This window comes from Alexandromys fortis, unplaced genomic scaffold (assembly GCF_014885135.2).
Source record: "Alexandromys fortis isolate MF-2015 unplaced genomic scaffold, M_Fortis_MF-2015_v1.1 scaffold_4, whole genome shotgun sequence".
NCBI classification, from domain to species: Eukaryota; Metazoa; Chordata; class Mammalia; order Rodentia; family Cricetidae; genus Alexandromys; species Alexandromys fortis.
The window spans coordinates 24,675,199-24,687,865 of record NW_026067944.1 but is presented as its reverse complement, the minus strand read 5'-3'; the positions used below and the strand labels follow the sequence as shown (position 1 = coordinate 24,687,865).

The 12,667-nt window shown below is 45.1% G+C and overlaps 2 protein-coding genes and 1 long non-coding RNA gene across 3 annotated transcripts in view; 2 read left to right on the top strand and 1 right to left on the bottom strand.

The window, feature by feature from the left end:
- Poglut1 (protein O-glucosyltransferase 1) overlaps nucleotides 1-5,442 on the top strand; it is a 24,166-nt gene extending 18,724 nt beyond the window's left edge. The window contains exons 8-10 of the mRNA XM_050149081.1: nucleotides 609-841; nucleotides 2,504-2,560; nucleotides 3,580-5,442. Of these exons, the coding sequence (XP_050005038.1) occupies nucleotides 609-841; nucleotides 2,504-2,560; nucleotides 3,580-3,736 (447 nt within the window). The 3' untranslated portion in view covers nucleotides 3,737-5,442. The remainder of the gene's footprint in view (nucleotides 1-608; nucleotides 842-2,503; nucleotides 2,561-3,579) is intronic.
- An 804-nt stretch (nucleotides 5,443-6,246) lies between these two features.
- On the bottom strand, nucleotides 6,247-7,778 carry LOC126505598 (uncharacterized). The gene is made up of 3 exons (XR_007592940.1): nucleotides 6,820-7,778; nucleotides 6,613-6,718; nucleotides 6,247-6,519 (listed from the first exon to the last, which is right to left on the bottom strand). It is a non-coding gene; the product is annotated as an uncharacterized lncRNA (long non-coding RNA).
- Nucleotides 7,779-7,904: 126 nt separating this feature from the next.
- The window catches only part of Timmdc1 (translocase of inner mitochondrial membrane domain containing 1), a 21,880-nt gene continuing 17,117 nt past the window's right edge, over nucleotides 7,905-12,667 (top strand). The window contains exons 1-2 of the mRNA XM_050148719.1: nucleotides 7,905-8,237; nucleotides 10,519-10,684. Of these exons, the coding sequence (XP_050004676.1) occupies nucleotides 8,044-8,237; nucleotides 10,519-10,684 (360 nt within the window). The 5' untranslated portion in view covers nucleotides 7,905-8,043. The remainder of the gene's footprint in view (nucleotides 8,238-10,518; nucleotides 10,685-12,667) is intronic.

Below are 12,667 nucleotides of genomic sequence, written 5' to 3'. Positions count from 1 at the left end.
TTTTTCAAGACAGGGTTTCTCTGTGGTTTTGGAGCCTGTCCTGGAACTATCTCTTGTAGACCAGGCTGGTCTCGAACTCACAGAGATCCGCCTGCCTCTGCCTCCCAAGTGCTGGGATTAAAGGTGTGCGCCACCCTCCCGGCCTACGGTTAGTTAGGGTTTCTATTACTGTAGTAAAATACCATGACCAAAAAGCACTTGAGGAGAAAGGCTTTATTTCAGTTTCTAGCCTGCAGTCCATCATCCAGGGGATTCAGGGCAGGAACTCAAGGTAGGAACCTGGAGCCAGGTACTGAAGCAGAGGCCACAGAGGAGTACTGATTACTGGATTGTTGCCTATGGCCTGCTAAGCCTGCTTCCTTATATGATCCGGAACATCCTGCCCACGGGTGGCATCACCCCCATGAGCTGGGCTCTCCCATGCCAATCACTAATCGAGGAACCACCCCTACTGACTTGCCTATAGGTGAACTGATAGTGGAGACTGAGTCCTTCCCAAGTGATTCTAGTTGGTGTCAAGGTGACAACTAAGTAAAAAGGAACTAACTCAAAAAGGGAACGAATTACAAAAGGGAAGGAGGGAGATCCTAAGAGCAGAGCAGGAGTGAGGGAATGGTGTGGGGTTTGAGGCCGTAGCTGCGGAAAGTGAAGTGTGTTGTCTTCTCTTTCTCAGGTATCTGTTTAATTTCCGAGGTGTAGCTGCAAGTTTCCGGTTCAAGCATCTCTTCTTGTGTGGTTCGCTGGTCTTCCATGTTGGTGATGAGTGGGTTGAATTCTTCTACCCACAGTTAAAGCCATGGGTTCACTACATCCCAGTCAAGACAGACCTCTCCAATGTCCAGTAAGCACTCACCTCCCAACTACAGTTTCCTATGGCCATTTGCTCCTCAGTCTCTTAAGTGACTACTTAAGGCATTTCCTCAGGATGATTTCATTTTTCGGTGAAATCCCCCCCCCCCCCACACACACACTGTATACTGCTGTGTATTATCCAGGTAGAGGATACATGGGATTGAACTTGAAAAGTTCTTTAATTCACAGTGCTGATTCTAACGTAATGTGTACGTGAAGTGAGAGGCTTTGCTCTTTCAACAACTGAAGATAGATTTGGCCTTGTTATGTTGTCGGTTAGTGAAGCCTTAGCAGAGTCTTTCATGTGGGAGACAGAAAGATGTGGAGAAGGGCCAGGAATGGGAACCAGTTCCCTCCTCTGGCTAGAACAAGAATTTGGAGAGCAAGTTGGAAATTAAATATTTTTATTTATTTGTGTGTGTGTGTGTGTGTGTGTATGTGGGGGGAAACACTTGTCAGCGAGCATACGCACTTGCCATTGTATATGTAGTCGTCAGAGAATAACTCCAGGAGTCTGGTCTTGCCTTCTGCTTGTCCCGGCAACTGTGATGTACACTCCAGGCTGACTGGCTCTCGGGCTTCTTGGTGACTCTCCTGTCCCTGCCTCCTGCTGAGATAACAAGATTGCCACCACAGCCAGTTTTCAGATGGGTTCCAGGGTGGACTTGTCTTGTCGGGCTGCTGCCGCCACCTGCTGAGCCGTTTTTCTGGCCCCAGAAATGGTTTTTTTGTTTTTTGTTCTCTTTTTTTTGTTTTGTTTTTTTGTTCTCTTTTTTGTTTTTTTGAGACAGGGTTTCTTTGTAGCTTTGGAGCCTGTCCTGGAACTAGCTCATATAGATCAGGCTGGCCTCGAACTCACAGAGACCCGTCTGCCTCTGCCTTCCTAGTGCTGGGATTAAAAGTGTGCACCATCACCTCCCGGCTAGAAATTATTTATTATACTTGGTTTATTATGATTATTGTAACAATCTTACTTTAACTTGTATTTTTTTCCCTTTGTCTTTTGTATTTTTTGAGATACCATTTTATGTAACTCAGGCTGTCTTCAAATTTGCTATATAGTTGGGGTGGCCTTGAACTCCTGATCCTCCTGCTTCTGCCTCCCGTGTACTGGGATTATCAGCATATACCATGCTCCATCATTCCTGGTTTTGTATATTGAGGTTTTATCTTTGCTGTTACTTTAGCTCTTTAGGCAGGCACGCTGATAGCTTTGTTTTAAAGAAATCATCTACAACCTACTTATCTACAGATTTATCTATTGTCTTTCTTACTTGCTATTATGAGTGTGGTTTATATTTTAAAAGCTCAAGATGTGTGTGTGGTGCATGTGTGTTTGTTCATGTGTGTATAAAGACCAGAGGTCAACCTTAGATATTGTTCTTCAGAGGCCAAACCTTTTGTTCTCTTTGAGACAGAATCTCTTGCTGGGACCTTGTGCTCGCTTATTTGAATTGGCTGGCTGACCACAAGCTCCAGGGATCCACTGGTCTCCACCTTACTAGCACAGGAATCAAAAGTACAAGCCACCATTCTAGGCTTCTTCCGTGGTAGTGTTGTTGAACACGGGTCCCTGTGCTTGCGTGGCAAACGCGCTAGCAGCAGAGCCATCTCCCCAGCCTCTACAGTGTCATGGTTCTTGTCATTTCAGGGAGCTGTTGGAATTTGTAAAAGCAAATGATGATATTGCTCAGGAAATTGCTAAAAGGTAAGCTCTATTCATTTGTCCTTTTTTGTCCTCATCTGTCCTAAAGCTTTCCAAATAGAGTTACATGATAATGTCCATACCTGAGCTTCATTACAATGGTAACCCAGAGTTAAAGCTGTCCTGGAGCCAGATACACAGTCCACAATTGCTCCCTGTTTTGTTTTTTTTTTTTGTTTTTTTGTTTTTTTGTTTTGTTTTGTTTTGTTTTTCGAGACAGGGTTTCTCTGCGGCTTTGGAGCCTGTCCTGGAACTAGCTCTTGTAGACCTGGCTGGTCTTGAACTCACAGAGATCCACCTGCTTCTGCCTCCCGAGTACTGGGATTAAAGGCGTGCGCCACCACCGCCCAGCTTTGCTCCCTGTTTTATACAAATAGATTTCAGTCTTTTACGATTCATTTTACTTTTAAATTGTATGTCTGTTTTGTCTGTGTCTGGGTATGTGCACATCAGGGCTGGTGCCCAGGAGGTCAGAGGCATCAGCCCCCTGGCGCTGGAGATAAAGCAGTATGAGCTGGTCCTTTGCCAGAGCAGTACACCCTTAACCACTGCACCCTCTCTCCAAGCCCCAGACCTCAGTCTTTGAGGAACTAAGACAGATGTTTTTAGCTGAGCGTGATGACTCACACCTGTAACCCCAGCAACGGAGAGACTTAGTCAAGAGAACTGCTTTGAGTTCCAGGCCAGCCTAGGCTGTGAAGTGAATTTTAGGCTATCCTGAAGTAAAAAGTAAGACATCTCAAAACTCCAAATCACACCAAGACAAAACAACAACGACAAACTTAAGTGTTTATAATGAATATTGGCTGGTAATAATGCTTGTTTTTGGAAACAAACATTAAGTTCTATTGCTAAATACATACATAGGGATAGTACAGTTACAGGGTTGCTTGTGAGGTGCAGGTGAGTTAAATCAAACAGCATGCGCAGAACAAGGCTCATGATAAAGCAGCCTAACCATTTGTAGGCTTGTTATTTTTAAAGCCTGTGATGTAAAATGCTCTTGTTAATCTTATCTCTAGGGGAAGCAGGTTCATCATCCACCATTTGCAGATGGACGACATCACCTGTTACTGGGAGAACCTCTTGACTGAATACTCCAAGTTCCTGTCCTATAATGTAACACGAAGGAAAGAGTATGGTCAGATCATTCCCAGACTTCTGAAAACTGAACTGTAGTCATCATTGGAGGGCCGGAACCTTGACAGTGGATCTGTGACGTTCTGTGGTGACATGTGTATCATGAGCGTGACAGCTAGACTTTGAACACCTTTGGCCAAGCCAAACTTCTAGTTTTCCTTATCATGTTGTATCCGAAGGGAGTAACAAGAACGATCTAAAATGTGCGTGATGAACAGCTCTCCGAAATCATGAAAGACGGATTTGGAACTGCATTCCAACTTTCATTTTTCTCATGACCAATCACAGCGTGTGCCTCAGGTCATCTCCATGTATCCTCACTGTGAAACTGACTGGCTCCGTGTGAAGACACCCTTTGTCCTGTTATTTGGAGCAGACCATCCATCGTTTGGTATAATTCATATTTGCAACTTTGAAGTTATTCTAGGCTTGATGTCTGTTGCTTTATTTTAATGTAGAAATCCTATGGTGTTTGTGAAAAGTACCGCAGTGACCATTTCCTGAAGAGTCGAAGGAAGCAATGGCTGTGCCGTGCAGCGCTGTTGGCGTTCTCTTTTATAGAAGCATAAATTCTTTGGCCCTCAGGAGGTTTCTATAATGCTTCAATTGCATGAGTAAGTTCTGCAGTGGGGTTTCAAGTGCCCATTTTGTGCCTTCATGCCCTTTTTATTCTCTCTCTAAAGGAGAGAGACAAGGAGAGAGATCTCTTAATACATTTAGGAAGCAGTCTTGTTAAAAAAAACAAAACGAAACAATGTCCCTGTTATACTGACACTTCTGAAGTAGAGGCCGGAGGAGGAGTTCATGGCCACCATCAGCTACACAAGGGTTCAAGGACAGTCTGGCTACACAAGGGCCTGTCTCATAAACTCTTAACTAACCTTTTGCACACCTTTGATTTTGCCTTCTTAAGTTAGCAGCAGCAGGACCATCTCAGTTTGCAGAGACAATGATCTTCATATGTGAACACATCATGAAGTGTCAATTCATAGAGCACTTATAGCTGTCATTTTTACTCCTACAAGAGGTATTTTAGTGTAAATCATCATTGGAGTACTTCCTTATGTCCCTTCTGAAACACATGTGTGGACAGTTAGTTCAAGTTACCACTTCCGACATCACCTCTCTGGGCTTCATTCTTGGTTGCTAGGGACTATTGTAACAGTCTGCTCGTGCCTGTATGATCCGCTGTCACGCTGCGGTGCAGTTACTTGGCTGTTTCTTCCGCTATTCCGTAAGCTTATTGATGGTGAGAACGATGTTTCGCTGCTCTTGATGTCCCCATTATCTAGCACAGTGCCTCACACAGAACAGTTACTGAAGAACCGTGGGGGGACGGGTGAGTGGGGGATGGACTGACACAGTCACCTGACTTAACTAAATTCTATTTTTAAATTGCTCGGTTACTGACTGCGGAGAGGATGAGATGCATTGGAAGAAATGGATCAATACAGATCGTCTCTTGCCCTCTTGAGTAGCAAGGGGTATCTTTGTTTTGAAAACAACAAAAGTCCCTTGGGTTTTATACTGTTCTGTGTACCTCAGTGCAGATGGTTTGAGAATGACGTGTAACACTGTTGTATGTGTAAAGTGAATGCTTTTGGAAATAGTTCGTGTGCTCATACTTGGGGAGATTTTGTTATCGTTCATGCTAGCTCAGCTCCAAACTTACCATTTTCTCCTCAGAAAAGTTCATCCTCTCTACTGTGGAAAAGGTATAACCAAATATAATGTGTTTTCTAAGAGTTGTACTTGGTGAACCTGCCCAAGGGAATCTGCTGACCCAAGAGAAAACTGACAACAGGAAAAGCTGTTGGGTTTAGAATTCAGCTCCATGGGCTGGGGAACAAGGAGTGGTTGGTTCCAAGCAGTGATGATTGAGATCTGTCACTGATGGCGTTAAAGTGTGCTTTGATCACTCCCCCACGACAACCTTGTGACTTTGAAACCCTTCAGAATGATCAGAGTACAGGAGAGGCAGAGTACTTTCCTGTGGTACAAGAAGGTAAGCTCTGATGGCCTGGGAAATATGGGAGGCTGACCGAGTAAGAGAGTTGGAGAGAGATGAGCAAGAGCAGGAACGGGGAGCAGAAGCCAAGGTCCGAGGTAGCAAAGGCAACTTTACAAATGAATCGTTGAGGCTGGAAAATAGTTGAGCGGCAGAGCACTTGCCTGGCATAGATTCAGTTCCCAGTACCGCCTAATACAGCAAAATCAGTCTGTAGGGTTAGTGAAATGTATCTGTTATCATTTGTGTCTGTCTACAGGGCACAGGATCCTGGGGATAATTGAGTTATATGTAAATGATTTTGTCAATGTCTGTCCAGCCTTTGCCCTGTCCCCTTTCGGAGGCTACCCTGATTCCAGAATGACTCTAGCTCCAGATCTGAGGATCAATCCCAAGACCTCAAGAATGGAATGGCAGATAAATGAGAACACTCAGCTTTTCCTTCAGGTCAGGCAGACAGGCAATACAACCATTTGTTGGTCTTACCAGCCTTATGACCTTAGCCCCAGTGCCCACCTTTGAAAAAAAAAGGGGGGGGAGGGGGACCAAACAGGTGCAAACTAGAGCCAGGTATTAGGATCTCAATTCTTTATTCAACAGATAATTACTTGAAGCAGGCAGATCTCTGAGTTTGAGGCCAGCCTGGTCTATAGAGCAAGGTATAGAACAGCCAAGGCTACACAGAGAAATGGGGGTGGTGGTGGAAATAACAGCTACTTCGGGTTAAACACAGATTGGTGGTGATCCAGAAGGCCAGAGATGAATGTTCAGCGCAGTCCTCTTGTGAGAACTCAGCAAACAGGAAATGAAGACACTGCAGAAAGTGTTGACAGGTGTTTCATCTAAGGCCCTTCTCTGGCCCTCATCTTAGAGGTGTCCCACAGTCGGCTCCCCAAATCCTACTTACTATATATACATAGATCTCCTTGTGAAAGTTCCTCATTCATTAATCAGTGCACTATGGAGGTGGCTGCAGAGCACCACTGAGCTGTGTATCCAGTCGGGTACTTTAACTAGAAGAGAAGGAAGTAGGTGAAGGAGTTAGCAAAGAATATGGGATACGTGCTAACTGCCGAGGATTATATATTACACAAACCAACTGGGAATATTTTACCTTGGTGAACTTCTTGTTTTTGCCTTGGCGGTTTGCTTTAAAAAAAAAAAAAAAGAGTAGGGGCTGGAGAGACGGTTCAGCATGCTGTTAAGAGCATCGACATTTTTTCCAGAAGTCCCCCAGTTCGATTCCCATGAACCACTTTGAACCACCATGAAAGTGGTTTACAGTCATCTGTAGTGGGACCTGATGCCCTCTTCTGGCCTTTAGGTGTATATGCGAATAGAGAACAATTTACATTTGAAAAAAGAAAATGTGCGGGTGCGCCCTCGGGAGTCCTGAACTGGTATGGTACGCTGGAACTGGAGTACAGGTGGTTGTGATAATTCCTGATATAAGTGCTGGGAACCATGCTGTGGTCTTGTGAAGCCCGGGCTGGTCGGCCTCATCATGTATGGCCAAATCAGGACTCCTGCACCAATTCCTAAAGGCTTAAATTCCAGTCTTGGGACGCTTCGTCCAATGAGAGGGCCTTGCAATGAAAGCTAGACTTCGAAGCACATGTTCTTAGCAGAAGGTAACAGGAAATAATAGTTCCAGTTATTAAGCGATTAAAATTCTAGATCTTTTGCCCTCTCAGAGTAATAAGCCTATGAATACTTGTAGCGGGACCCACGCTATAAAAAAAAAATGCCCACAGCTGATGCTTCAAAAAGCCTTCTCAGCTCTTGGAGCTATACGGCTGCCCCTAATGCCAGGGCAAGGGTGAACTCGGCTCGGTCCACCAGAGAAGCTTGGTGAAGCTTGGGCTTTTGCACATCGCCTCTCTCTTTCCGCACGCTACTTGCACTGCATAAAGTACTGTCGCCTTCTGCGTGGGCTTTCTGCATCTTAAACGAGTCACCTCACTTAACTCCGTGAGCATCTTAGGCTGAGCGGAGCCCGCCCAGACCAACTGACCCAGTAGACCCGAGCTACTGGGCGCAAAGACCTTAGCATCTCATTGAAAAGATACCGCCGCCGCCAACTCACTTCCGGGGCACGACCGTCACACACCCTCCCCTGAGCGGAAGAGCTTTCACCCAGGGTTCCGCCCTCGTCCCTCCCCTCGGCCTTTTGCACCGCTAGGGGCGGGACTTCCGGTCTCGTGCTTCCGAGTGAGCCGACCTGGGGCCGGATGTGAGGTCCGGTTTCCCGAATTTCGTCCTGCTCCGCTGTGCAGGTCACCGTCGCCCACGGTGCTCGCCGGCCGCAGGGTGCCTGTCCGTGGGCTTGGGGGGCGCCATGGAGGTCCCGCCGCCCGCGCCCCGCAGCCTCCTGTGCCGGGCCTGGGGTCCCTTTCCCCGAGTCTTTGCTGCCGGCGCTGTGGCTGCGGATTCCCAAGGCTTTGCGGAGGATCGGGAGGCGCACTCTCGCGTTTCCGAACCCGGTTCCCCGGAATCTGGATGGGACCGCCTCCGGCAGCTGTTTGCCAAAGAGTAAAAAGGCCTCGGGTGTGTGGGGAGGGTGACTGGGGGCGCCGGCCGCGGCTCGTGGGCCTGGTGACGACGCTGACGTTCTCTGCCCTGCTCGTAGTGTCCTTCCGCGCGTGGTTGGCACGCTGTGTTTGAGGCACACTCATTCAAAGTCACGCTCTTAAAACAGCATCGTACCCTAATTGTCTATATTAGAAAAATCGGACCACCCCTGTTATTGTCATATGGTAATCACTAGGAACTATATTTATAAGTCCACACTAACATTCTTTTTCATATTTCATTTGGTCTCAGACTTTGATCTTTCTTGACCAGTAGTGGCCCTATATACTAAAAGTGGGAACTGGGGAGGGGCAGAGAGAATGGTCAATTTCGATTTTGCACTAGGAACTAGAAACAGTGACAGCTGTTCTCCCTCCCTTCTCTGCTCTCTCTTTCCTCGCCACCCCGGGTTCCCACCTGCATTTTTATATGTACGTTCCTTCTGTGGTATGTGCACAGAGGCATCGGAGCTCCGTGAAAGTGGAGTTTACCTGTAGTTGCAAGTCAGCAGGCAAGGGTTCTGTAGATGACTTTAAAGTTCTGTTTAATGTAAAATTTAAATTATGGCAGTTTTCCTATTAATGTGAATTTAAGGATTTGTTTCCTAAAGAGTTTTAACTTCTTTTGTGCATGAAGGCAGAGCGTAGTGATTGAGAATTAGGGTCACACACTTTCAGAAGAAAGCTTGTCATCTAATGGTTCCCTTAGGAGGGTCACTGCAGCAGTACCATATTGTTTAGCTGTTTTCAAGAGTCCATCCTGGAAACAAAGGTCTAGTTTTTATGTATTCGAGAGGCATAACATGAATTAAACTGCTCTTCCTTACTTTAGATTGACCCTGTGCTGCCTACTGCATGGTGAATTTTCTCAGGACTTTTTTCCCTTGTATGATTTTAAAGCTAGGCGTGGAGGCCCGAGCCTGCAGTACTATCCCCTGAGGTGAAGGTGGGATGGTCAGGAGTTCCCAGGCAATGTGAGATGCTGTCTCAATAAAGAGTTGACTCTCACTGTGCTCTTCAGGCGGGCCTGGAACTCATGAGTATAGCCTGGGGCCATTGTGATGGCTTCCAGTGCTCGGTATAGTGCCTGTCTGAGTGTATCATAAAGCCAGTGTTTAGTAAGGATTTTGACTTTTTTTTCTTAAAAAAGAGATTTATTTATTCATTCATTCATTCATTCATTCATTTTTTTTATTCATGTGTTTGAATGTTTGCATGTATGTGTGTGCACTGTGCAGGTGCTTCATCGCCAAGGGGGCGAGGAGAGTCTGATGTCCCAGTTGGGTGCTGGGAACTGAACCAGAGTCCTCTGCAAGTTCTCTTACCCGTTGAGCCATCGCTACGGCCTCTGGGCTTTAACATCTTTAGAATTCACATTCCAGATGTTTAAAATTCATATTTTATGTCTTGCTCTTAAAAATCTCATGAATTTCCCAGCACTTGGGAGGCAGAGGCAGGTGAATCTCTGTGAGTTCGAGACCAGCCTGGTCTACAAGAGCTAGTTCCAGGACAGGCTCCAAAACCACAGAGAAACCCTGTCTCGAAAAACTAAAAATATAAAAACCAAAAAAAAAAAAAATCTCATGAATTAAGTAGGAAAGATGGCTCGGAGGTTAAGAGCACAGGTTGCTCTTCCAGAGGTCCCGAATTCAATTCCCAGTAACCCTGTGGTGGCTCACAACCATCTGTAATGAGGTCTGGCGCCCTCTTCTGGCCTGCAGGCAGAACACTGTATATGTAATAATAAATAAAAAAATCTCAAGTTCATGTGGCGTTTATTAGCTTAGAATTTAAAAATGGAAGTATTAGAAATATACCAAAGTGTGCTTGTTAATGAGTTTTCATAGATGAGCATGTCTGCAAGCAACACCAGAAATTGTTACCTGTATCCCAGGAGCTCCCCCTTGTGCCCTTTCCTCCAAGGGCAGTTACTATCCTAGTTTTCTAGTAGCATAGAGTGCATTTGTTTAAGACATATGTGTGTTGCTGTTTCTGTTTTGGATCAGGGTTTCATTATGTAGCAAAGGCTGGCTTCCAACTCCTGCCTCCCCCTCCCCCAGCCTCCTGAGTGCTGTAATGGCAGTGTCCACGGTTACACCTGACCTGTGCTGCCCTTTTGTAGCTGCTATGGAACTCACAGCAGCATTTCATCTGTTCTGAGAGTGTGGTACCAGCATTTGGGATAATTTGGAACACAGTATTTTGAATAACGTCCAAACAGTATTTTCTTTTTTGGGTTTTAGCGAACAAGAGAAAATTCCAAAGGAAGTTGACTATATCGTCAGGGCAGCTGTTTCAGCAGGCATCATTGGCTGGGCGTATGGAGGAATACCTGCTTTTATTTATGCGAAAAAACGCTACATTGAGCAGAGTCAGGGAGAGATGTATCATAACCGCTTTGATGCTGTGGTAAGTATTGAAGTGCTAATAGGGAAACGCCAATTTTACTATTCTCTGTATGCTTCAGATTTGTTAGGTATGTCAGGGTGAAGAAGTTAGATCTACACTTAGCAGCAATGGAACACTAATGCTAAAGTACCTAGGTAAATTTTCTTCTTCAGCCACTGTCTAAAAGAAAGACCATTGTTTTCTAGTGTAGCATCTAACAATAGATTACCTACTGAATTTGCTGCATGCCTCTTTAGAATCCATTAGTCTGAAACAGTTCCTGCCAGTCCTGCCCTTGGGCAGTTTTAAAGATTGTTGACCATTTGTAGAATGCCCCTTAATTTAAATCTGCTTGATAGTTTCCATCTTAGGATTTCTATTGCTGTGAAGAGACACCCATGACCATGACAACTCATATTAAGGAAAACATTTAATTGGGGCTGGCTTACAGTTTCAGAGGTTTAGTCCATTATCATCATAGTGGGAATGGTGGCTGCAGGCAGATGTGATGCTGGAGAAGGAGCTGACAGTTTTATATCTTGGTAGGTAGGCAACAGGAAGTGATCTGAGACACTAGGAGAGGCTTGAACATATATGAGACTTCAAAGCCTACCTCCGCAGTGACACACTTCCTCCCACAAGGCCACACCTCCTAAGTAGTGCCACTTCCTTTGGGGGCCATTTTCTTTCAAACCATCACAGTTTCTCATGATAAAATTCAGATTTGTGAAAGGCAAAAGATTTAGAGGTTCTGAAGAGAATCCCTCCACTCGGGAGGTGGAGGCAGGTGGATCTCTGCATTTGAAGCTAGCCCGCTCTACAGAGTGAGTTCCAGGACAACCAGAACTACACAGAGAAATCCTGTCTCAAAAACCAAAAACATCAGATTTGTGGGCCTTGAGGTGGGTCAGTGGCTAAAGATGCTTACCGCCAAGCTGGACAACCTGAGTTTGGTCCCCAGGATGGGGGCAAGGAGAGACCAGACTCTTAATAAATTGTCCTCTGACCCATGTGTATGCCATGGCACACTTGCACATGACAGACAGACAGAGGGGAGATTTAGACTTGTTTTGTGCAGTACCCTAGAATTGATATTTCAGTGCCTTGTTTCAGAAACATCCTGTTTGTTCTCTGACTCTTGATGTGAACTTTAGTTACTTGGGTAAGATGAGATCTGCCGGGTTCCTATAATATAAAGTTACTATGTTTTCTCTTTTAAGGAAATACGTATTTTACAGATTCTTGTTAGAAACCCTGAGATTTTATAAATATTCCATTTTAATTTTCCCTGTGCTTTTAGAGTTCAATTCATTCTTACTCGAAATGGTTTTTACTGACATGATTGTTGAATGGCCTTTTTCTAATTCTAGCATATTTTTACATTCTAAGTTGTAGTCACCCTGTTATATTAATTTATTCATCCATTTAATTAGTAGATAATAATAAGAGTGACAATGAGTTGTTCTGAGAAACGTGTAGTGATTTCCTCATGATGTGAATTTCAGAGTGTACTGACAAACTAGGTTAGCCGGGAGGACGGAGGCCGTCCTCACATAGCACAGCTCATGTACTCTGCTCATGGCCAGAGTGCTGGCAGGAAGCGCAGGATTCTTATGTATAATTTGTTTCTGTCTAGGTGTGCTTGGATTTTTATTTATTCAGTAGAGTTATATTCCATTGACTCCATTTGGCATATATTTGGCAAGGTCTATCTAAATAGACCTGGCTGTTCTGGAACTCTCTCTGTAGACCAGGCTGGACTCGAACTCACAGAGATCTTCCTGCCTTTGCCTTCCCAGTGCTGAGATTATCGGTGTGCTGTATCACGTCTGGTGGAACTACTGTTTCTTTTAGGGAAGATTGGTATTTAGAAATCAAGCCCTGGGTCCTCTGTGTGCTCTACTCTTCCAAGGTATTATTGTTTTTAGACTGGGGGGGAGAGAGAGAGAGGGAGGGTACATGCGTGCGTGCGGGTGTGTGTGTGTGTGTGTGTGTGTGTGTGTG